Below are 23,771 nucleotides of genomic sequence, written 5' to 3' on the forward strand. Positions count from 1 at the left end.
AGTGGGGCCACCTGGGCCCCAAGCCCCTCTACCACTGACTTGGGGCAAAGGTCAAAGGAGAGATAAGGGTGACCACAATGGTGTCCAGTCAGCCTCCTGCCTTGTTCCCAGCTGCCGGCCCCTCCGAGGACCACAGTGTTCTGGCCCCTGTGCGTTGGGGAAGGGCTCCTGGAACTTCAGGCAGTACACCCCACACACCTGCACACGTGCACCCGGCGTCCAACCTGCCCAGGGAGTGCTGGTCTTGGGGGCCACTTGGCCAGGCTGGGGGATGGCCCTGTGCACACTCAGGGCCTGCCTGGGCTCAAGGTCACCCATCAACAGCTTTGTGTTCAGGGTCGTGTATGCACAGCCAAGTATGTGGAGACCCCAGAGCCATGGTCTGCCAGTGAGCGCAGTGGGAGGCAGGTATAGCGTCCATGACGCAGAGATGGTGCTGGTTGGGGCATGGTGGGAGGAGGTGCTGTGAGAGGGGCCTGGAAAGGCCCCCAATGGAGCAGGAGGTCAGGCTGGGGGGCAGGGGCTTGCCTGTGAGAAGTGGATTGGTTGGAGGGGTTGTCAGGAACTCAGAGCCGCCCGGCAGGGGCGGTGCGGTGGCTGGGGTTGTTGGTAGCTTCTGCTCATTAGGTGAGGTTCCTCTGCTCTCTTGGTGAGAGGATCTGGAATTCACCAAATTTTTTCACTGTGTCCCTCTGGCGCATATGGCTTTGCTTCTCAAATCTGTTAATTTAGTCAATTGCACTGTTGGAATTTTTTTTTAACATTAAAGCAACCAGGTAGTCCTAAAATAACCTGCTAGGTGGTGCCCACTGCTCACTCAGTGGGCTCTGTTGGAGCTGCTCAGGGCCACAGGCTCACCTGCTCACGTCTCCTTCTGCCTGACTGGTGCTAGGAGCCCCAGATTTGGGGGTAAAGTGTTCCCAACTCTCTTGACCCACGGATACGTTTGGGTGGGGCAGGGGGCTCTGCTTCTGGAGAGGCCGGGCTCAATCTCTCCCATACCGCTCTGGGCAGGCCTTTGTGGGAAAGGTTCAGTTTTCTCTGTGGACAAATTTCCTGATTTGTAGGAAAGTTGTGTTTTTATAGGAATTTTTCTATAGGCATAAAAATCTTTAAGGTATTTTCCCAATGACCTTGTTCTTAATCTTGTTCTAGCTGTTTGTGATGGCTGATGCATTTCTGCCCTGTTCCCAGTGCTGCCTGTTTCATCCTTCGTGGTCCTTGGAAGTCTTGTCTTCTCTGTTTCATCATTTCTGTTCTTGTCTCCCTCTTCCTTCCTCCCACGTGCTCTGGGCTTGCTCTGTTGCTCTGGCTCAGTCAGATGTGCAGCCTCCCGGCTCTGAGCTGACCTTTGCCCAGCCACCATGGAGCCTGAATGTTTCCACGGGTGACCCTCCAGCCAGGCCTCTGACTTCTGGGCAGACTATGTTTTCCGCTTTCGTTTGTTCTCTGGCTGCTGAGTTGATGAAGATGTTCTTAGGGTTCCAAATGTTTGACTTTTCATTTGAGTTTTTCTCCCAGTTATTTTTTAGTTTTCAATTTCTAACTTAATTACATTGTGGTCTGAGGACAAGGTCTGAATGACATCAGTTCTCTGAAATGTGGAGGCTGTCCATTTCCAGAAGCACTGCACGTGTGTGCCTGAAAGGCAGGGCTGCTCCTCCCAGATGTGCCAGTGTGCACGTGAGCACCAGGCCGCCTGTTGGCCACCTGTCACCCACCTGGGCCGGGCCGGGGTCCCTTCAGGCACAGGAAGGATGTGTGCTGCAGCCCACCATCTCCAACTTTCCTGGAGGCCTGTCTGGTACCTGCTGCAGCTGGCCCAGGCACCTGCAGGTCTAACATGGCATCTCCCCAGCCAGTCAGGCCTTTTCTTCACTCCCCTCATTATCTCCAGGGAGGACTTTGCCCAAAAGCCTATTTTACCAACCATTTGCAGCCTGAGTCAAGTTTCTTTAGACCACTACTTCCCCTTACAGCAGCGGTTCTCAACCTGTGGGTCGCGACCCCTTTTGTAACAATGAAAATACATCACGGCATTAGGAAGGTTGAGAACCACTGCCTTACAGCCTTCATTTCTCAATCCTTTCACCCCTAGCCACCTGGCCCCACACATGCAGAAGCATGTCTCCTAGAGCCAGGTCTGGCCCTGAAGGTCACATTCTGACATCACAAGCCCTTCCTTCACGTGACAAGGAGGCCGTCCTATAGTGGGTTCCTGCAGTGGTGGCCCTGAGGGGTGTGGCCTGGGCACTGATGGGGCTCCAGCAGCCAGGGCCACACTCTGGTCCAGTGGTCACTGGGCTGCTGAGAATCAGCTCCCCACCGGTCACCTCCCATCAGGGGCTGATCCCACACACTCTGACACACTGAGTCTCTGTTTTAATTCAGTTCAGGATATGTCCTGTTTTCCCTGGTGGTTTCTCCTTTGATCTGTAGATGTCTTGGGAGTATATTATGTAATCTCCAAATATTTGTTGGTTTTGCAGATATCTTTAATCTAGTGTAATTCTGTTGTCAGTGAATGTTCCCTGTACAATTTCAGTGTTTAGAAATTTACTAAGGCTCATTTTGGGCCAGCACGTGACGTGTCTTGTGGAGCATGCCACATGGACTTGAAAGGAACGTGTGTTCTGCACTTGTGGGCGGAGGCTCCACCAGCTTGGCCCAGATTGCGGAGGTGACGGGGACATCAGCGTCCTTGCCGGTGTTTCTGCCTGCTTTCTTCCTGGTGACTGTGGGAGGGGCCTGAGATCTCTGGCCGTGGACATCAACATGCCTATTCCCCCTTGGCTCGGCCAGCTTGGCTTCTCAAGCATTGAAGCTGTGTTGTTGGGTATGTCATCACTGAGGCGGTCACCTCATCCTGGTGAAGCACCCTCTCTCCGTAGGGAATACCTGTCTTCATTTATTGTGACCTTCTTTGTCTGAAAGCTGGACAGTGGCATTGACTTTCTCATGTCTGCCCTTCACATGGCATATCTTTTCCTGGCTTCCACATTCAACCTGTCTTGAACTCTTTATAAAGAGCATCTTTCGTAGACAGCATAGAGTTGCATCTTGGTTTTTGATCCTTTTTGGCAATCTCAGCCTTTTAACTGGAGCATTTAGTCTGTTTGCATTCATGTGATTATTGATGTGTCTGGAATTAAATCTACCAGCTCTGTGTTTTCTACTTCTCACGTCCATTTTTGACTTCTTTCTCTCCTCTCCTGCTTTCTTTTGTGTTAAGCAGACATTTGTTTTTCGGTATTCCATTTCACTTCCTCTCTCGGCTTCTTACTCATACCTTTTGCCACGTTTTCCCCTGAGTGGTTGTTTGTGGGCTGACAATGGGCCTCCTCCTGCAAGTCTCTGGAGGCCGTGTTGTTCACTTCCTGCCCTGCAGACGCCCTAACCTTGTCCCTGCACAGTTCCCTTTGTCCCCACCGCAGCCTTTCTACCAGACTTCTACACACATGATAAACTCCGCCTTGTAATATAGTTGAGTTTTAAATTGTCAGATTTTTTAAACTGGCAAGAAATTTAAAAATATGGCATCTTAATCCAAGTCATGGCTCCAAGAAAAATAAAAATTAAAAAAAAATACATGGTATTTTATATTTACTCACCCATTACCATGTCTGGTGCTCTTCCTGCAGAGCCGGGTTATTTTTTTTTTTAGCATTTCTTATGCTGTAGTTCTGTGGGCAAAAAGTTCTCTACCTTTTGTTAATCTGAAAAGCTTCATTTCGCTTTCTTTTTGAACTGAAAAGCTTCATTTCGCTTTCTTTTTGAAGAGTTCTGGCTATAGAATGAAGGACGATAGCTTTGTTTTTCTTTATGCACTGGAAAGACATCATTCTGTCATTTCTGAGGGTCATTCCTGATGTCTTATTGTTCCCAAACATAGACTATGTCTCACTTCATTGATACTTTCAAGGCTTTCTTTTATCCAGGGTTTTCAGGATTCTTTTCTGATGCTCAGTGAGTTTCTCTAACCTTTTGGTTTATAAACCGTTGTTTTCATTACCACTGGGAGATTTTCAGCCATTTTTTTTTTCCTTAACCACTTTCACTTTCTTCTTCTCCTGGGGCTTCTATAAGTTAATTTGACAACATCCCCTAAGTCCCATTTTTGTTCAGGCTTTTTTCTTTCTCGTCTTTAGATGAGATAATGTCTATTGATTTGTCTTCTAATTCACTGTAAACACAATAAAGTTTTTTACTTTATTTATTTATTTATTTAATTATTTTTAAAGACAGAGTCTCACTCTGTCTCCCTGGGTAGAGTGCCACGGTGTCATCTTAGCTCATAGCAACCTCATACTCCAGCCTCCCGAATAGGTGGGACTATAGGAGCCTAGCACAATGCCTGGCTACTTTTTCTATTTTTTTAGTGAAAATAGGGTCTTGCTCTTGCTCAGACTGGTCTGGAACTCCTGAGCTCAGGCAATCCACCCTCCTCGGCCTCCCAGAGTGCTGGGATTACAGACGTTGAGCATGCTGTGCACAGCTTTCACTGACTTTTAAAAAAAATAATTTCCAATCTTATGTTAAGCCTATCTTATAAATAATTTATTTTAGTTTTTTTCAGTTCTATATTTTCTATTACGTTTCTTTTTTTATAATTTCCATTTCTCTGCTAAATTAGCTCATATCTGCATACTCCTTAAGACAACTTTTTTGTAATTATTTGAATACTTTTTTTTTGAGACAGAGTCTCACTTTATCGCCCTCGGTAGAGGTGCCGTGACATCACAACTCACAGCACCCTCCAACTCCTGGGCTTAGGCAATTCTCTTGCCTCCGCCTCTCGAGTAGTTGGGACCACAGGTACCCGCCACAATGCCTGGCTATTTTCTGTTGCAGTTTGGCCAGGGCCAGGTTTGAACCTGCCACCCTCAGTATATGGGGCCGGCACCCTACCCACTGATCCACAGGTGCTACCCTAAATACATTTTCTTTTCATTTCTTGAAAAGCTTTAAACAACTCCTTTAACGTCTTCATCTGATGTTCAGAATCTGTGCCACTAGGGAATCAGCTTCTATTAACTGCTTTTTCCCTTGACTGTGGGTCTTGTCTTCCCGATTGCTTGCGTGTCTAGTAATTTATTTTGTGTGTTGGGCATTGTGAAAATGATATGGGGTGTAGACTCTGGATTCTGTTACTTTTCTCTGGAGAAGTTTGCCTTTATGCCAGCTCACAGTTCAGTCACTGCCTGTTCACCTTGTGTGTGTGCAGGCTTAGCTTTGGGCTTTGTTGGGGCAGGTTTGTGGAAAGGTTGTACCAGGCTCGCTTAGTGCAGCAGAACTCAACTTCCACACTCTGCCCCCCTTTAGACCTTGTCAGGGCTTGGTTCCGAGCTTTGCTGCAGGAGTTCCAGGCAGGCCTTACTCCGAGGTGAGATCCTTAGTCCTGAAGTAGGGCTGTTGTGGAGACTCAGCTGGTCTGAAGTTGTCAGTCTTCATGCTTGCACCCACTGGAGGCCAGCCCTGTCCATCTCCATCAACCCCGCAGCCTTGCGCAGTCTGCCCTGAGCACACACAGCCCAGCCCCAGCCCCAGGACAGGTGGGGAGCCACACGCAGTCACCCTCATCTCCCCCTCAGATTTCTCTATGTCACCCCCACAGATTTTAGCCCTCTGGTCAACCAACGTTTTGACCTCTGCCGCCTCGGCTTACTGTGACTGCTGTGTTCTGCCTGGACTGCAGGGGCAGGGCATGTCCCCAGGCAGAAACCCTGGGGGGGGCACTGCAGAGCAGACCTCATGAACTGCCCTCCCTGCCTGGTGCTGGTGCCTGTGAACGGCTGCCTGGTTGCTTTGTCCATGGTGTGGTTGGGCAGCAGCAGGACGTGTCTGGTCCCAGGCTCTATTATTGCCACTTCTTGCTGTTCTTGCTTTGTGAATGACAGTCGTGTTTATTTTCTGAAAAGATATTTATAGGAATTCATAGGGAATTGCTAGCACTGCTTTATCATTGTGAAGTGCCACGTTCAGCATTATTTAGCGGGCCTGTTCCTCTTGCTCACATTCGCCTGCTGTGTCTTTGCCCTCTGTTATTCAGTGTGCAGAAATTTTGTTCCTGTGGAGTCTGTCACATGTATAGCACAGATTTGGATTTAACTCAGGAATCCCATCATATAACTGTTGAGTATGTGCATTTTTATTGCTTTATGCAAACATACAAGGGCAGGTGGTAGGAGCCTACCGTCAGGTAGCAGAGGCGAGGGGAGCGTGTTCTTGTCGTTACCTGTGGTGGGCTATAGATCACTCCCCCGTCGTGAGGTTGACTGTTGTCTATTTTGTCACAAATGAAAACAGATGGGCAGATCGGTGAACTTAGCTCTCACCCTGTCCCTCCCAGGCCCCTCCCGTGTTTCTGTTAGTTACATAACCGGTTCTTTAGCCATAATCCCCATATTGTTTTAGACCTAATCCTGCAGGTAAGTGGATTCAGTGCTCTCTGCCAGACCACGGGCTGTGGTTTTCCAGTTATCTTGTAAGACTGGAGTTAATCTTCCAGTTCTTTAAGAAGATTCGTTCATGGAGCAATATTCTTTGAGTTTTTACATGTTCAAAAGTGTTTGCCTGTTGTCTTTATACTTGAGCGACAGTTTGGCTGGATATAAAATTCTTGGACGTTGCTTCCCTCCTCAGCTGTGGTAGGCATCACTCCACCATGCGATGGCACACACATGGTCACGCAGCATGGCCCTCACCATCCACGTGATTTTTTTGCCTGGCTACTGAAGGACGTTTTTAGCTATTCCATCTAATTATTTTACTAGAGCATATCTTAATGTTAACCATGCTACCACCTTTCTTTGGGCTTAGAGCATAAGACTTTAATTTCTAGAAGTTAAAATTCCTGTTCTCGACTAGTGACTATTGGAGCCCCTGCCTGTTTTAACTCTTTGTTTCACTTTACTCATTTTTATTGCGCCTGTCCTCTGTACCCCCTACTGTCTTGTTAAGAGTCATGTTCAGGGGCGGCTCCTGTGGCTCAAGGAGTAGGGCGCCGGTCCCATATGCCGGAGGTGGCGGGTTTAGGCCTAGCCCCGGCCAAAAAAAAAAAAAAAAGAGTCACGTTCAGTGTCTGATCCCTCTTCTTTTCTCTGATTTTTTTCTTCCATTTCTTTCCCTGTTTCTGCCCGGTTGGGTTTCCCCCTCTGCATTTGCAGAGCAACATACAGAGGTGACTTAATTCGTAAAGTTTTCTTTCATTTTGTTAATTTATGGCAAAATTGCCTGGTAATGGTTCCCACTGGCTTCTGGTGACGTTGCCATTTTTTTCTTCTGACTCTGTCCTTCTCTTTCCTCTGTTTGCAGAGAAGCATGATTCCCGCTGGAGAGCGGCACTTAGAGAAGAGGGTGCCGACAGAGCGCTGGGGAGTGGGGGTGCTGGTATGGAAGGAAGCAGCCCTTGCTGGTCATCACCCTGATGGCAAAGTGCCTCTGTTATTCAGTGTGCAGGCACAGAGGTGTCAGACACCTTACAGAACCAAGAGCTGCTGCAGCACGGATGTGTATGAGTTCCCTGGGAGCTCTCTGCTTGCCACTTACCAGTGCTTAGTGGGGGCACTCGGCCTCAGAAAGTGGCCAGCTTCCCTGCAGCACAATAGGCTGTGTAATTTCTGCCCTTTCTCAGAACCAGGTCAGGCCTGACGGCCTCATCCGTGCTGGGGGTGCACAGTGCTCCTGCCACCGTGGTGTTGTCTCAGCCGTCCATACCTCCCAGGTTCCATTCTTGGTGCCTCTTCAACCTCTGTTGACTTTGAAGATTTCTCTCTCTCTCTTTTTTTTTTTTTTTTTTTTTTGAGACAGAGTCTCACTGTATCACCCTCGGTAGAGTGCTGTGTTGTCACAGCTCACAGCAACCTCAAACTCATGGGCGCAAGTGATTCTCTTGCCTCAGCCTCCCTAGTAGCTTGGACTATAGGTGCCCACCACAACACCCAGCTATTTTTTTGTTGTAGTTGTCCTTGTTTGGCAGGCCTGGGTTCAAACCCACCAGCTCTGGTGTATGCAGCTGGCGCCTTAGCCACTGAAATACAGGCGCTGAGTCTTGCTCTCTTTTTTAAAATAAGTTTTCTTTTTAAGAGAGGGGGTCAGGGCAGTGCCTGTGACTCAAGGACCAGGGCGCCAGCCCCATATACTGGCGGTGGCGGGTTCAAGCCCAGCCCCAGCCAAAACTGCAAAAAAAAAAAAAGAGATGGGGGTCAGCATGCAATTTCAAGATTATTTGTCTAGATACTATACTTCTATTATTTGAGATCTGACCATACTGAGCCTTGAATGTCAAGGTAAGGGATGCAATATGGAAGAAAAAAAATAACAGAGATGCGATCGGGCTATGTTGCACAGGCTGGTCTCAAACTCTGGGCTATGTGATCCTCCTGCTCTTGTCAGGGACTGTAGGGGTGAACCAGGATGCATGGCTGGAGTCTGCATTTCTCATACTCCTCAGCGGCTGGGAAAGGAAGGAGATGGGGAAGGAGTTGGTCAGAGTAGCTGGGCAGGTCTGCAGACCACTCTAAGGAGCTAGCCAGGAGCAGAGGGAATCCTGAGTAGGAGGATTGCTGTCAGCTGGGCAGGGGTCAGCGGCTCTCCAGCCCCAGGGAGGGCACCTCTCTCCTGGTCCTGGCCGAGGGCTGGGGCCACATGGGTGGGCTCCTGGGACAGGCCTGACGCTCTCTCTGCTGTCTCTACTGTCACAGGTTCATGGGACTCATGGACTCACCAACCCTGGTGTCGCCGAGGTCACGATTCGTCCTGACCACAAGATCCTGGCCACTGCAGGCTGGGACCACCGCATCCGCGTGTTCCACTGGCAGACCATGAAGCCACTGGCCGTGCTGGCTTTCCACAGTGCTACTGTTCAGTGTGTGGCCTTTGCCACCAATGGCTTGCTGGCTGCAGGGTCCAAGGATCAGCGCATCAGTGTCTGGTCACTGTACCCCTCCAGGTGACTGCTGCCTCCTCAGGAGACACGGAGTGCAGGGAAGCAGGCCCTGGGCCCCAGTCTGGCCCAGAGGCTGCCCTCCAGGGCTCCTGAAGACCAGCTCCTCAGGCTGCTTGCTGTGTTTATGAGGCTGCCTTTTCCTTCTGTGGAATGTATCAGCACATGGCAGTGACTCACAACCAGCTGTATACCTGGGCATCTGCAGCCGGGGCAGGAGGTGGTTGGCTGGGGCCTGGCCATGCTCCCAACCTGAGGGTATTTTATAATAAATTTTTTATTGTAGACCTGCAGGCTTGAGGTGGGAGCTGCCTGAGGAGGTGACCCCTAGCATCCCACTCTCTGATCAGAGCCCTCAGGCCCCCACTGGACAGAGCGAGTCAGCTCCACTCACCCCTGTTGTCAAGCAGTCATCCTGAGTGTGGCTCCGGGGCCAGGCTGCAGGGAGCTGCAGAATGCACACACAGCTGCCTGCCGCGTCCACGGCCAGTGCACACATAGCTGCCTGCCGCGTCCACGGCCAGTGCACACACAGCTGCTTGCCGTGTCCACGGCCCTCACCCCAGAGGAGGTGTGGGCTCCCGTCACACAGGGTGAGGCCAGAGTAATGGAAAGGAAGTGACTTTAGGAGCAAGGTGGGAAGGGGGCAGGAGTAGGGATGATAGCAAGGGCTCGTGGTGTGCAGGGCTAGGCCAACACTGAGGAAGGACACGCCCACCCCAGTGGCAGCATGATGGAGACTGGCCAAGGCTGTCTGCAGAGATTTGGGGGCAGTGAGTGAGACAGGCACAGGCCCTTCACAGTGACCATAGCCGTGGCCACAGCCTTGTCCTGCACACAGGGCAGCCTACCCACAGCGCAGCAACACGGTGGGAAGCAGGACTCAGCCGCCAGAGGGCCCAGAGCACCCAGAGTGCATGGCCAAGCCCAGCCTGCCAGGCATTTTCTCCTGTAGTCAGGGACAAAGTAGAAAGGAAGGGCAGCCTAAAAACAGGGATGGGGTCTATGGCAGGTCCTGAAGGAGCCAGGAACTGTGGTCCTGTGTCCGCCATTGTTGCCAGAGAGCTCCATCTGCTCCCCTTCATCTGAAGACTGGGGGTGGCCTCTGCTGGGTGGTTGCCCTGTCGAGCCCTCCTGACACCCTCAAGGACCCCCCGTCGTGCTCCTCTCATCCTGGACCCAGACTGGAGCCTGCAGACCCATCTCCTGTGACCCTCAGGAGATGCCCGGTTTTCCAGGCGGAGTCTGGAGAGCATGTGTGGGGCAGACTAGAGGGTGTGGGGTCCAGGTGGCTGCAGCATGGAGTGGTCAGGTCAGTTCACAGAACGGCCACCAGGGAGAGCTGGGCTGGGGAGGGAGAGAGGCCTTGGCTGGCTGGTGGGCAGGGTGCAGGCCAGAGGGTGGCTGCCCTGAGGGAGGCAGGCATGCTGGCCAGTCTCACCACACAGCAGGGGAAGGGCTACTACTGGTCCTGGGCAGTGGGATGGTAGAGGGTTTGTCACATGGGCCCCACTGTCCTGAGCGGGAGGGGACAGAGGAAACAACATCCCCCCACTGGGAAGAACAGGCTCACTGCGCGAGCCAGCATCCTCCAAGGGCCTGGGCCTGCTGTGCTCTGTAGGCCAGAAATGTTAATGGGCCAGCCTGGGCAACAGTGAGACCCTGCCTCTGTGAAAAAATAAAAATTTAGCCAGGTGTTGTGGCAGGTGCCTGTAGTCTCAGCTACTAGGGAGGCTGAGGCAGGAGGGTTATGATACCACTATAGTCCATCCCTGGCAACTGAGTAAAACTTTATCTCAAAAAAGAAAAGAAAGAAAAGAAAAGACAAAAGCAAAAGAAATGACAGTGGAGACAGTTGCTATCAGACTGGGTGTCAGTGCTGACTAAGCATGCAGCCTGGTGCCAAGCTCGGGAGCCACTGGCTTGGGCACTGGCCTGGCCTTACTGAACGGGGTGGCTGCCAGTGTCTAGAGCCTCCCTTTGGGAGGAACAAGCTGAGGGTCCTGCAGCTGACTAGCAGCATGTTGGGGACACACCTGAAGGGATTAGCATATCACCTAAACATCGGGGAGAAGGAGGGACCTTGGTTTTGGCTGTAGTGACATGACCCCCGTCAGGCGCTGAGGGTACTTGTCACAGTCCGTCTCAGCCAACCATGGGAGGTTGTTGGGCTCCAACATCCCAGAAAGAGCGGGGCTGAGAGGAGGGAGCCTGCCCTGGACCTGTCCCTCAGCTCTACCCTGGGCACCTGGGCACTGGGCCCTGCTGTCTCCAGACTCACCCAAGGCCTGTGTTTCTGGAAATTTCTGGAAGGGACTCTGCCCCTTCCTCATGCAGTTTCTGTCCCTGTCACCACTGTGTTGCCAGAAACAGAGAGGTGCTTTCCACACGCAGGGCCAAGACTTGAGCCCATGTGGAGTTGGCCATGCTCAGACACATGCCTGTGTCTTACTCAGGGATGGTGAAGGAGTGTCGCTGGCAGGGACAAAAGGACCTGGAGTCAAAGGCCCAAGCAGGGTAGATCACAGGCTGCTGACCAGAGCCTGGTCATAGCCACTCCTGAGGCCATATGGTATGGAGCAGTGTCCCAGGCACATCTTGTTCCCACATCTTAGTGTGTAGGGTGGAGTCAGGTGGTGACAGCTGTGAGGCCCTCACCCCACCCCCCACGCATGACAGGGCCACATGCCCAGGTCTTGGTGTGTAAGAGCAGATTCCAGTTTCCAAGGCGTTATGGATGTCACATGTCATGTGGGAAGCTGGTGGCCCAGGCCTTTAGTTCACTCAGCTGAGCTGCCGTGAATAGCAGTGGACTACAAGCTGTAGTGCTGTGCGCCTCCCCCTGCCCCCATCCTCTCCTGAGTTCCTCCCCAGCACCTGGGAGGGCCACGGGGCTCAGCCAGGCCAGCCTTTGTGGCCTCAGGCCCTGAGGAGTTACGAATCGTGTGGCAGTCTGACCAGTCTTGAGCAACCACAACATAAGAAGAAGGGGGTTCCCGGCTCCACATGCCCAGGTTGGAAAAGATGCTTAAGTGTGTTCCCAAAGACTTGTCCTGGTCATGTTCCTGGTACTGAGTCCTTCTTCAGAGCCTGACCTGTCCAAGGGTCAGCAGCCAGCAGCCATGTCCTGCTGGAAAGATGCTGCCCAGCTGCCGCGGATCCCTGGCTGGGCGATGCAGGGGCATCGTCTGGTGAGGCAGGTGCTCACCAAGGAGAGCCCTCAAGCCACCTCCAGACTGGCCCTCCCCAGCCAGTGACGCTCACGGGTCCCGTGGATGCCAACTTAGGACCGACCCTTTCTAGGGCAGTGGCTTTTTTTTTTCCTAACCCAAATGATCGTTGAAGCTTTTTTGTAATACCAAAAATGAGAAACAATTCAAATGTCTGTCAACAGATGCTAAAAAGCAAACTGTACATCTACATAGTGAAGTCCTGCCCACAGTGAAAGGGACCTCTAGGGACACAGGAGCAGGCCTGGATGGACTGCCAGCCACAGGGCAGCTCTGCCGAGGCCTAACCCTGTGGGCCAAGAGCGCAGCAGCACCTGTGGGGCCTTGTCCTCCCGGGTATGGCCCCACAGTGGTCTGAGCATCCCTGTGCTGCTTTGGTGAGAATAATATGCCTATTTTGAGAGCCCCCAGCTAAATGGGGCTTCTAGTAACAGGGCAGCTGGCAGCCCTGCCCTCCGGGAAAGGAAGGGAGCTGGGTGAGGCGTTCACTGGGCCTCTTCCATGGGGTGCTTCTTGTACCTGGCAGATGGCCTGACACTTGGCCCCTTACACGGGACCCTTGTTCATACTGGCACATGCCCTCTGGCTCTTGTTTGACCCAGGTCCAATTATGCTGGGAGCCTGACCTTGAGTTCTCCTGGTGTTCAGGGAAAACCTGGCTTTGGGCACTCCCCAGTTCTTCTGACGCAAGGTGCAAATTACAAAATTTAACCTACTAGGACACAAATTCAAAGATTTTTACTTCCAGATCCTGAGCAGGGAGGGCGGTCCTCTGTCCCTGGGTCACATGAGGCAAGAACGAAATGTCGGGTGGAAAGAGAGCACGTGGCAGCTGGCAGGCTAATTAGGGAATAGGGTGTGGGCACTTCAAGTTCATGGGTGAATGCCTAGACGGTCCTGTTAAAAGGGAGTGGGGGCCCATGTGCTAGACAGGACAGGTGCCTCAGTCCTTAGCCCTCCCCCTCACCACCCTTGCCCTGTCCTGGTCACACACCCAGAGGCCAGTGGGTGGTGTCTGCACGTCCCCATCATGGCCACACGCCTGTGCCTGCCCACCGGTCTGCTCTACACACCAGGCCACACGTCATCTGTGGGATTGAGGAGGGTTTGCGAATTTAGCCGTGATTTTCTCCGCAGTGCCAAGATGCCTTTTCTGCCCACATAGCTGTTAACGGAGCTTAGGTGCAGGACTTAGGTGCTGTTTCAGACTGCGTTGTCCACAATAGCTAAACCAGGACTATTCCCTGGACGTCTGGGTTGCCCTCCACTGTTAACCTCCTGTAAGCTACCGGGCGTGCCACCGTCAACAGAGGTGCCGCCCAAAGACAGGCCCGGAGTGGACGTGGCTGTGGGACCGAGCCCTCAGCTCCCGGGGCTGCCCAGGGCCTCCATCGGCATTCCCCGCACAGCCCAGGTGTGGCCTTGAGGTGTTCTATGCAGTCACATTTGAGTGCGATCTGGACATGGCTGCCTGAGCCCGTGTGTTGTGCAGAGAAGTCCAGCATCCCCAATTGTCACCTGCAGTGCAGGGGTGGGAGCCCCTCTGACCACTAAGAGCAATGGCAGGTCCCACTCATGGGCAGGCAGCTCTGGACAGGGACACGGAGGCCTGGATGTCCTGGCTTTTTCCCTTGGTGAGATCTTGCTGCTAGAGCTGAGGCCCTCCCCGTGATGGGGAATGTCACCATGTACTGAAGGCCTGTCTAGTCCCATGGCCACCAGCTGATGGGCAGCGCTCGCCCAGCATCACAGTGCGGGAGGGCGCCCCCCAGACAAGCAGCCCTGCTGATCGCCTCTCCCTTTGCTCCCGAGGACCACCACCAGGCCAGCGGGCAGTCAGAACTCTGGGCACGCAGGCACGTGAGGCTCTGTACCTGGCCGTGATGACCCCGCAGACAGCCTGGACTCAGCACTTGGACCAGGAGGGGTCAGTCAGTGCCATGAGACGCTCCGAGGAAGGACACCGGAGCACAGCAGCCTTGATCTGCCCCTGAGGCCCGTCCAGCTCCGTGCCGACGTGCGGAGCGTGCCTTCACTCTGCAGGGAGAGGCGTGCAGTGAGGTGCTTCCCACCTGTGTCTCTGCCAAGACACCACGGAACACCCTCTGCACAAAAGGACTGTTTGTACAAAGAAAAAATATCCCTTCAGGGGGTTCTTTAGAAACGCTTGATACTCAATTAGGTATAACTTCATGCAAAATTCTAGTGTGGAAGGCAACAAGCTGGCACCAGTGACAGCATTGCAATCAAAACTGACATCACCTGTGCTCTGCACAGCTGAACCTTCAGCCCACTGCCCCACAGCCCCTTAATCCCCCCAGCCCTCCTGTTCTGCAGGGTCTTAGCCCTCCAGCACTCCTATCTCACTTTGGCGTTGGAGTCTTGGAGACCCACACGTACACTTTCAGCCTCCCTAGGTCCACAAGCCCTGACACATCCCCCACATGGGTCCCCACGCACCACTGAGAGGCCAGCAGGAGACCCATGGGAGGCCAGGCAACTACTGCCAGCCAGGGCTCACCACTCCACAGGAGAGATTCCAGTGCCCTGACTACCTGGGAATCCAAGCAGGAAAGCAAGGAGGGGGGATACAGCCACTTATTATGGGGAAACAGGATGTGGCCATGGCTGTGCTAAGCCAAGGAGACAGCAGGAGGTGCTCACGGCCTGTGAATGGGCCACTTCCACTCTCCACCCTGCAGTGGTCAGGGAGCAGCACTGAGTCTGCCCTCCCCGCCGCCCTGCCCCCTGCATCTGACTTGGACTCTTAACACTCTGGTGACATGGGGTGATGAGAAATTGAGTCATTTGTGACATCCCGTTGCTGTTATAAGTATCTGTTGCTGCATTAACCCAGCAACATAGAACAGCCATTCTATGCACATGGGGTCTGGGACCAGGAATTCAGGAGGGGCTCAGCTGGGCAGCTCGTCTGCTCCATGTGGAGGATCCAGAGCTGGAGAATCCACTTCTGCCACAGCCTGTCCACTCGCATGTCTGGCACTTCATGGGGGGGATCACAGCCAGGACCATGAACTCAATGTGGTGGTCTCAGGGGGGCAGGCCAGAGCCCAAGGCAAAGGCAGACTCCACCTCTTGGTGGAGGAAGGTCAAAGTGTTTGCAGCTTTTGGAAAATGAGGCTCATCCTGTTTCTCTTTGTGTAGCAAGAAGAGTGAACACAAACAGCAGAGAGCCCAGCAGCAAGAAGGCACTCGAAACTGCACACCAGCCTCACACCATTAGCTGGTGAGATGAGGCCAGCACCAGAGTCCAGGCTCACTGCACTTCTCACTCAGCCCTGCTCGTGTGAGGAAATGCTGACCAGCAAGGTAGGCCATCCCATCCACACAAAACCTGCAGAATCCCTCATCTCAGGAAATGTCAGGCAAAGTGTCAGATGCTGAAAATATACATGAGTGATGGGCTAAAGTCACTTAACATAACAAGAGGGTTTGTTACAAAAAGAGACTCAAGCATCAAAAATAATGAGATACTTAAGCATCAACCAGGGAAGTGGAGAACGTTGACCCTGTAATCTACAAAACCTTGCTGAAGGAAATGAAAGAAGACATAGCAAATAGCAACGCATCCCCTCTTCATGAATTGTAAGATGATGTTGTTAAGATAGCCATACAGGGTGGCGCCTGTGGCTCAGTGAGTAGGGCGCTGGCCCCATATATCGAGGGTGGTGGTTTCAAATCCAGTCCCAGCCAAACTGCAACAACAACAAAAAATAGCCAGGCATTGTGGCAGATGCTGGTAGTCCCAGCTACTTGGGAGGCTGAGGCAAGAGAATTGCCTAAGCCCAGGAGTTGGAGGTTGCTGTGAGCTGTGTGACGCCATGGCACTCTACCAAGGGCGATAAAGTGAGACTCTGTCTCAAAAAAAAAAAAAAAAAAAAAAAGGTGGGAATCCCACCTCAATTAAAAAAAAAAAATAGCCATACAAAGCCACCTATAGATTTAATGCAATCCCTACCAAAAAATCTTAGTGGCATTTTTTTTTCCTGAAACAGAAAAACCGATTCTAAAATCTGTATGGAGGGGGCAGCGCCTGTGGCTCAAAGGAGTGGGGCACTGGCCCCATATGCCAGAGGTGGCAGGTTCAAACCCAGCCCTGGCCAGAAACTGCAAAAAACAAAACAAACAAACAACAACAACAACAACAAAAAAAAACAAATAAAATCTGTATGGAATCCGAAGGGATCCCATTAGCTTAAAAATCTTCAAAGGTGTTTTGTTTAGGTTTCAAAGAAGACCAAAGTTGGAAGGCTCATATTTCCTGATTTGAAAACTTACTACAAACCTGCATTGATCAAAATAATGTGTTACTGGCAAACCAATGGAATAGAATAGAGGGGCCCAGGGAAAAAATACAGATATACGCATGTATAATCAAGTGATTTTTGACAAGACTGTGAAGACCGTTTAGTGGGGAAAGGACAGTCTTTTGAACAAGTGGGGCTGACAAGACTGGACACCCAGGTGCTAAAGATGATAGCCTGGCCCCTACCTCATGCTGTATATAAAATTTATCTCTAGCCAGACCCCTACCTCACACCATATATAAAATTTATCTCAACATGAACCAGAGGCCTAAATGTGAAACATAAAACTCTCAGAAGAAAACAGCTTCGAGAAAAAAAAAAAAAGCAGTAGCTTCATAACATCAGATTCAGCAATTTGTTGGGTATTATAAGCATGAAAATTTAAAAATTGTGGGCGGTGCCTATGGCTCAACAGAATAGGGTGCCAGCCCCATATGCTGGAGGTAGTGGGTTCAAGCCCAGCCCAAGCCAAAAAAACTGCAAAAAAAAAAAAGAAAATTAAAAAATTGCACACATCAGGGCGGCGCCTGTGGCTTAGTCAGTAAGGCACCTGCCCCATATACCGAGGGTGGTGGGTTCAAACCCGGCCCTGGCCAAACTGCAACCAAAAAATAGCCGGGCGTTGTGGCGGGCGCCTGTAGTCCCAGCTACTCGGGAGGCTGAGGCAAGAGAATCGCTTAAGCCCAGGAGTTGGAGGTTGCTGTGAGCTGTGTGAGGCCACGGCACTCTACCAAGGACCATAAAGTCAGACTCTGTCTCTCCAAAAAAAAAAAAAAAAAAAAATTGCACACATCAGAAGACCCTGTCAACAGAGCAAAAAGGCAACCCACAGAAGGGGAGAAAACCTTTGCAAATAATACGTCTGGTATGGGATTGATATCCAGAACATAGAGAGAGATCATAAAAGCCAACAACAGAAAACCCAGCAACCCAATTAAAAAATGGGCTGGGCAAAGGATTGCATAGACAGGTCTCCAAAGAGGTAACACAGAGGCTGCACGCACAGCGTCACTTGTTGTTAAGAACACGCAGGTCAAAGTGCAGCGAGACGCCACCTCACACCAGAACAGGTGCTGAGGAGGGTGTGCAGAAATGGGAAGCCTCATGTGCTGTCAGCAGGTCCGTGAACACGGAATCACCTCGTGGCCCAGCAAGGGTCTCAGGTATTTGTACACCCACGTTCACAACAGCCAAGAGCTGGAAGCAACCCAAGTGTCCACCCATAGATGAATGGGTTTTTTAAAAATCCAGTCTATGCAAGCAATGGAATATTATTCAGCCTTAAAAAGGAAGGACATTCTGCACCTGCTACCACATGGATCAACCTTTTGGACACAGTGAAGTAAGCCAGTCGCAGGTAGACGCTCACTGTCTGACTCGGCTTACATGAGGTCCCGGGAGTGGAACGGCGGTTGCCAGGGGTTTCACTGCTACGGAGTTTCCATTTTCCAAGACGGAAAGAGCTTCTAGAGATGGAGGGTGATGCTGGCTGCACGGCAGTGTGAATGCCACTGAACTGTCCTTAAAAATGAGTAAGATGGTGGCGGTACCTGTGGCTCAGTGAGTAGGGCGCCAGCCCCATATACTGAGGGTGGCCAGTTCAAACCTGGCCCCGGCTGAACTGCAACAACAAAAAAAATAGCCAGGCGTTAGGGTGGACGCCTGTCATCCCAGCTACTTGGGAGGCTGAGGCAAGAGAATGGCCTAAGCCCAGGAGTTGGAGGTTGCTGTGAGCTATGACACCATGACACCCTACCAAGGGCAACAAAATGAGACTCTGTCTCTAAAAAATAAATAATAATAATAACAAATGGGTAAGGTGGTAAGTTTTATGTGTATTTCACCTCAATAAAAGAAACATTTTTTACTGGCCTGGTTAAATACAGCTAATGAACAAACACATTATCTCACATAGTTATTGTTTGTGTGATGAGAACAGGACGCAAATACAATTTTACATTTGACTTTTTAAAAACAAATACATTTGTTCTTCTTGGTAAAGTGTGACAAGAGTGGAGAAGCAAGACTCCAATGTACTTAATTGTAATATGAAGCCAGTAGATGATCTCATACACGCCCACATCAGTGAAAAAACCAAGGTGGGGAAGGAGGGAACGGGGAGAAGAGGAGGGAGGAGGTGGGTGTGCTCCCACTTGACAATGTTAGGGTGTGTGACACACCTCTTGGGGGCGTGACACAATTATAAGAGGGATTCTACCTAACAAAGGCAAACAGTGTAACCTAATTCTTTGTGCCCTTAATTAACCTGAAATAAAAGAAAGAAGGAAGGGAGGAAGAAGGGAGGGAGGGAGGGAGGGAGGGAGGAAGGAAGATAAATACATTTGAAAGAAAAAAAAAAGCCTTGGAGGAGAGGGTGTCAGCCTCACACCCAGCCCCTCCCCGCCCCTCACACCGATGCCCTTCCAGAGAGATTTGGTCAGGATGTGCTGAGGGCACGCCTAAGATAGAATAAGACAAACCAGAGAGAGAGCTTAAAAGCATAGTTTATTGTACCACATGTCCAGGAAACAAAAATAATAGTAATAAAAAGAACAATTTAAAGCATAATTCAGTTCTTTTAGAACCAGTTTTCATGACTCATTCTTGAAGTGCGTGTGGGTATCTTCACAAAGATGTTTAAGGCATTTTTGGATCTAATACGTTGAGCTTGTCGTTTCCATTAAATATTTAGAAGTGTTTTTAATGAGTTACTCTCAGTGTTTAAATGTCAGGGGAGATTTACTTTGTTGTAGCCATAAATTTTGATTTGTCAGCCAAGTTGCAGTGTGACTATACAGAGAATTGTTTATTACACAGCATACGATCTATTCATCTTGAGAATTTATTGAACAATTTGCTTGTTTTTTTTTAATTTTGGAAATTTCAAACATGAACAAAAGTGAAGGGAAAACATGACAAACTCATGTACCCATCAGCATTCAGCATTCAACAAAGGCTTCTCTGGTTGTCACCTGAGTTCCCCTGGGCCACCAGCCCCCGAGGCATTAAAGGGTTGGCGCTTGGGGCCTGGGGGAGCCCCCGGTTCACATGGCTGCTACCACTTTCGCTCAGAAGCTCTGCTCATCTCTGAGGTGTGTTCCTGGGAGTCTCAGAGCTTTCCTTTTGTGTCCTGAACGTGGGTAACGATTCCGTGCCACGAGCATGGACAAAGTGCTTTCAAGAGAGGCACCTTTCCTTCCCCATAGATGGGACCAGACCCTGGCCAAACGGCTCTCTGTCCAGCTTGCACAGCTGGAGCTCCCAAGTTCCAGTCCCACCGCCAAGCCGTGCCCCACCTCGGCAGCAGAACACGCCTCCCCACCAAGAGCCCAGGACCCACGGGGAGACGTCAGGGAAATGATGTCCTCCTCACCCACCTCTAGAGATCAGGACCAGGAACCTGCCACTTCTCTAGAACAGCACAAGTCCTGACATTGTGCCCAGCACACTGGAATGGGAGGGCAGTGAATGAGGGAGGGAAGAGGCTGCACACCTGAATGGGTGAAAACAGGAAAGAGAGGGCAACAAGCCTGGCAAGGAGCTCTTTATGTATGAGTAAAGGTCTAGGACAATTCACCGTCTTTTTTTTTTTTTTTTTTTTTTTGAGACAGAGCCTCAAGCTGTCGCCCTGGGTTGAGTGCTCTGACATCACAACTCACAGCAAGCTCCAACTCTTGGCCTCAAGTGATTCTACCGCCTCAGCCTCCCAAGCAGCTGGGACTACAGGTGCCTGCCACAACACCCAGCTATTTTTTGGTTGCAGCCGTCATTGTTGTTTGGTGGGCCCAGGCTGGATTCCAACCCACCAGCTCAGGTGTATGTGGCTGGCGCCTTAGCTGCTTGAGTCACAGGTGTCGAGCCTCTTTTTTTTTTTTTTTTTTTTTTAACAACGGGGATAAATTCTGAGAAATCTCACCCTCTTTAGTACACGAGGTTTTGTCACACAATATCTCGCTTTGTAGCCTGGGCTGGATGGAATGTAGTGGTGTCACCACAGCTCACTGCAACCTTAAACTCCCATGGCGCTCCTGCCTCAGCCTCCCCAGCAGCTAAGACTTCAGGCGCCACCCCAGCTGCCTAATTTGTCTATTTTTTGTAGAGACAGGGTCTTGCTGTGTTGTTCAGGATGATCTTGAACTCCCTGCCACAAGCGATCTTCCCATATTGGCCTGTCAAACTGCTGGGATTATAGGCACGCGCCACCGTGCCCAGCCTGGTTTTGTGAGTTTTGACAGGTTTTCTTCATGAAAGTCCCGTTGCCCAGTTAGCTCCTCCTGCTGCCCCATGTGGCCGGCCCCTCCCACACCCACCATCTGTGTTCCTCACTATGGTTCTGCCTCCTCCCAAAAGGTGCTTGTAAGTGGAGCCGGGGTGAAATGCAGCCAGACACTGCAGGTCGCCCACCATGTCTGTGTAGGCAGACAGTCCACGCCTTCCCATTGCTGGGCTGGGCTCTGTGCACATCTGGATTGTGTCTTAGCTTTGGTGGTGGCAGCTGCCATGGACACCAGCCTCAGTGTCTGTGTCTGCTCCTCTGGGGTGGACGTGCCCACTTACCACCTTGTCCGACCGACGGGCCACGTACAGTTCTGCACTGCAGGCCAAGAGGCTACCCCAAGACACAGCTCCCCTCTCCCAGAGTGGGAGACCCAGTTCATGGGCAGGGTGGGCTCAGGCCCTACCTCTGAGGAGCCCCTGGGTCTGGCCACCCCATGGAGGCTCAGCTGTCTGTTCTGTGGTGTCCTCTGTCCCCTCCCTGTGGGATGTGAGTGGTTTTAGAGCAAGAACTGTCTCTGCATTCCTCTGAGGGACACCTCATGGCGATGGGAAATGCCCCCCTCCCCTGGCGCTGTACCTGGGCCTTCCTCCAGCAAGGGTGAGCCGGGCTGTCCCAGTGCGATTGGCCACACTACCCTCCTCCCAAGGAGCAGGAGTCCCTAACTAAACCTGGAGATCACTGTCCAGGGGGCCCAGGGCCAGGAGGACAGAGAGCCCATCCCTGAGAGGGAGACGCTGGCAGGTGGGCGGTGGGCAGTGGTGAGCAGGAGGACGCTGCAGGCTGGGAAGAGCCCCTAGAACCTTCCAGGTACCTTTGCGGAAGCCAATAGCCATGGGGGGTAAAAACTCCTTCCTATCCACAACCTGCCAGTATACCACTCCCACTCAGGAGCCAGTGGGATTTGGCCAGGGCATGTGGAGGGGCCATCTCCAGACATGGCTCCAGCAGCCCTCTGCCCCCTACACCCAAGGCTGTCACCAGACTTCTTAAGCCCAGCCTAGTAATACACCCCTCCATTGCCGAAACCACTGTCCCCAGCTGGCAGCCTCTTGGGTGAGTCTGGGTCCATCTGGGCAAGGGGAAGATGGTGGAGAGTCCTAGGGCACTGCTGCATGTCAGGTGGGACTTGGAGGCTCTGGGGATCAGAACATTTGAGCTGTATTATCAGGTGCTCCAAACCTTGTGTGGCCATCTGGAAAGGTCCTCTGGGGCCTCACTGTGGCCCTGTGACATCTGACCCTGATGGCTAGGTGTCCAGGGGCCATCCCATTCGTTGTGGGTGCTGAGGAGCACTCCAGCCTCCGCCCACCAGATGCCAGGAGCACAGAAATCCCCCCTAGAATGACCACCAAAGTGTCTGCCGGGGGGCAAGACCACTCATGTTAGAAACCACTGTCTCAGAGACAGGTGAGGAATTGGCCAATCCTTACCTGTCAGAAGTGGCTTTTGCAAACTGGATTGATTATCTAGGGTTCTTTTAATTGTTAAATACACATTAAAAAGCTCAAAGACACAAATTTTCCATTTTAACTGTTTCTAAGTGTACAATTCAGTGTCATTAAGCAAGTTCACACTGTCCTGCAGCCGTCAACCACCATCTGTCTCCAGACAGAACTTGTCACCTTGCAAAACTGAAGCTTTGTACCATTAAGCACTAACTCCTCGCTCCTAGCCCCTGGCACTTTCTGCCTCCAAAGAGATGACCACTGCATGGACCTCGTGAAAGTAGAATCATGCAGGATTTGTCCTTTTGTGACTGGGTTACAAGGTTCAGTCTTCAAGGTTCATCGGTGTGGTAGAATGGCCTTCCTCTCTCAGACTGAGCTAGTCCTCCGGACACTCATCCTGTTTGCCCATCCACCAGTGGGTGGACACCTAGGTTAGCTCCCCTGTAGTAGCTATCGTAAGTGATGCTGCTGTGGACAGGGGTGTGCGAATAATTTTTAGAGGCCCTGCTTTCAGTTCTCCTGGGTAATCCCCGGAAGTGAGACTGCTGGTCATATGTATTTCTACATATGATTTTTTTTGCTCACCAAGCCCTGGCAGCTTCATTCCCACCCGTAGCACACGAGCATTCCAGCATTCCCACATCCTTGCCAACACTTGTTTTCTGTTTTTGTTTTCAATGATAACCCTCCTAATGAGTGCAAAGTGGTATCTCATTGTGGCTTGATCCAGGTTTTGTATTCATCCTGAATCATTTTCTGGGTGCACATGTGACAGGGTCTCTTGCAGAAACTGAGGTAGATTCTCTCTGCATGTGTGCAGGGGGACAGCTGATGTCTACCTGAAAGAAACCCCGTAGCTGAGGTCAGGGGGTCAGGTTGTAAAGCATATCAGCCTCCCCAGCCTAAGGAAGGAGGCTGTGTGTCCTTCCCTGAGACCACTCCCTTTCCTGCAGCCCACCTGTCACAGGAGCAGGACCCCATGAGGCCTGGGGACTCAGGAGAGCAGGTGGGGGCAGGGACGTGACAGTGGTAGCTGGGGCCAGCCCTGTAGCAATCTTCCCTGGCAGAGATGGGCCGTCTAGCGTCCTCCGACAGGATGCCACCTGTGGTCCTGGGCCCTGCCTAGAAATGGGTCCCCCAGCTGACCACCCAGAGGGAGGGAGGGCTTGGCCATCGGAGCCTGAGAGGACCACCTAGCCAAACAGGAGGGGCTGCCAAAAAATTTGTCCATGATTGCAACTCCCCTCTTACAACTGGGCATCCTTTCCAGTGCCTGCCACCCTAGTGACCAGTGTGTGGGGCTATGTGTGTCTACCAGCTGGTGCAGCAGGGCAGCCTGGGTAGGTGTGTGGCCTGCTGGTGCCTGGGTACTCCCAGCAGCCCACTCCCTACCAGGACGCCCCTGCAGGGCCTGAGCACAACCCTGTACCCAAAGCTCGGCCCCTGCAGGCTCTTCCAGGAGACTTGGGCCCAGCAGGCAGCACTTTTAGATCAGTGAGCTGCATCTTAATTGTTACTAGAAAGGTGATTATTCTCCAGTAA

The 23,771-nt window shown here is 51.6% G+C and overlaps 1 protein-coding gene across 3 annotated transcripts in view; it reads left to right on the plus strand.

Annotated features, from left to right (window-relative positions):
• GNB1L (G protein subunit beta 1 like) overlaps positions 1–9,404 on the plus strand; it is a 68,653-nt gene extending 59,249 nt beyond the window's left edge. For all 3 annotated transcript variants that reach the window (XM_053588807.1, XM_053588804.1, XM_053588805.1), the window contains exon 8: positions 8,703–9,404. In XM_053588807.1, coding sequence (XP_053444782.1) covers positions 8,703–8,954 — 252 coding nt within the window. In that variant the 3' untranslated portion in view covers positions 8,955–9,404. The remainder of the gene's footprint in view (positions 1–8,702) is intronic.
• The last annotated feature ends 14,367 nt before the right edge of the window (positions 9,405–23,771 follow it).

Source organism: Nycticebus coucang, chromosome 4, assembly GCF_027406575.1.
Source record: "Nycticebus coucang isolate mNycCou1 chromosome 4, mNycCou1.pri, whole genome shotgun sequence".
Classification (NCBI taxonomy): domain Eukaryota; kingdom Metazoa; phylum Chordata; class Mammalia; order Primates; family Lorisidae; genus Nycticebus; species Nycticebus coucang.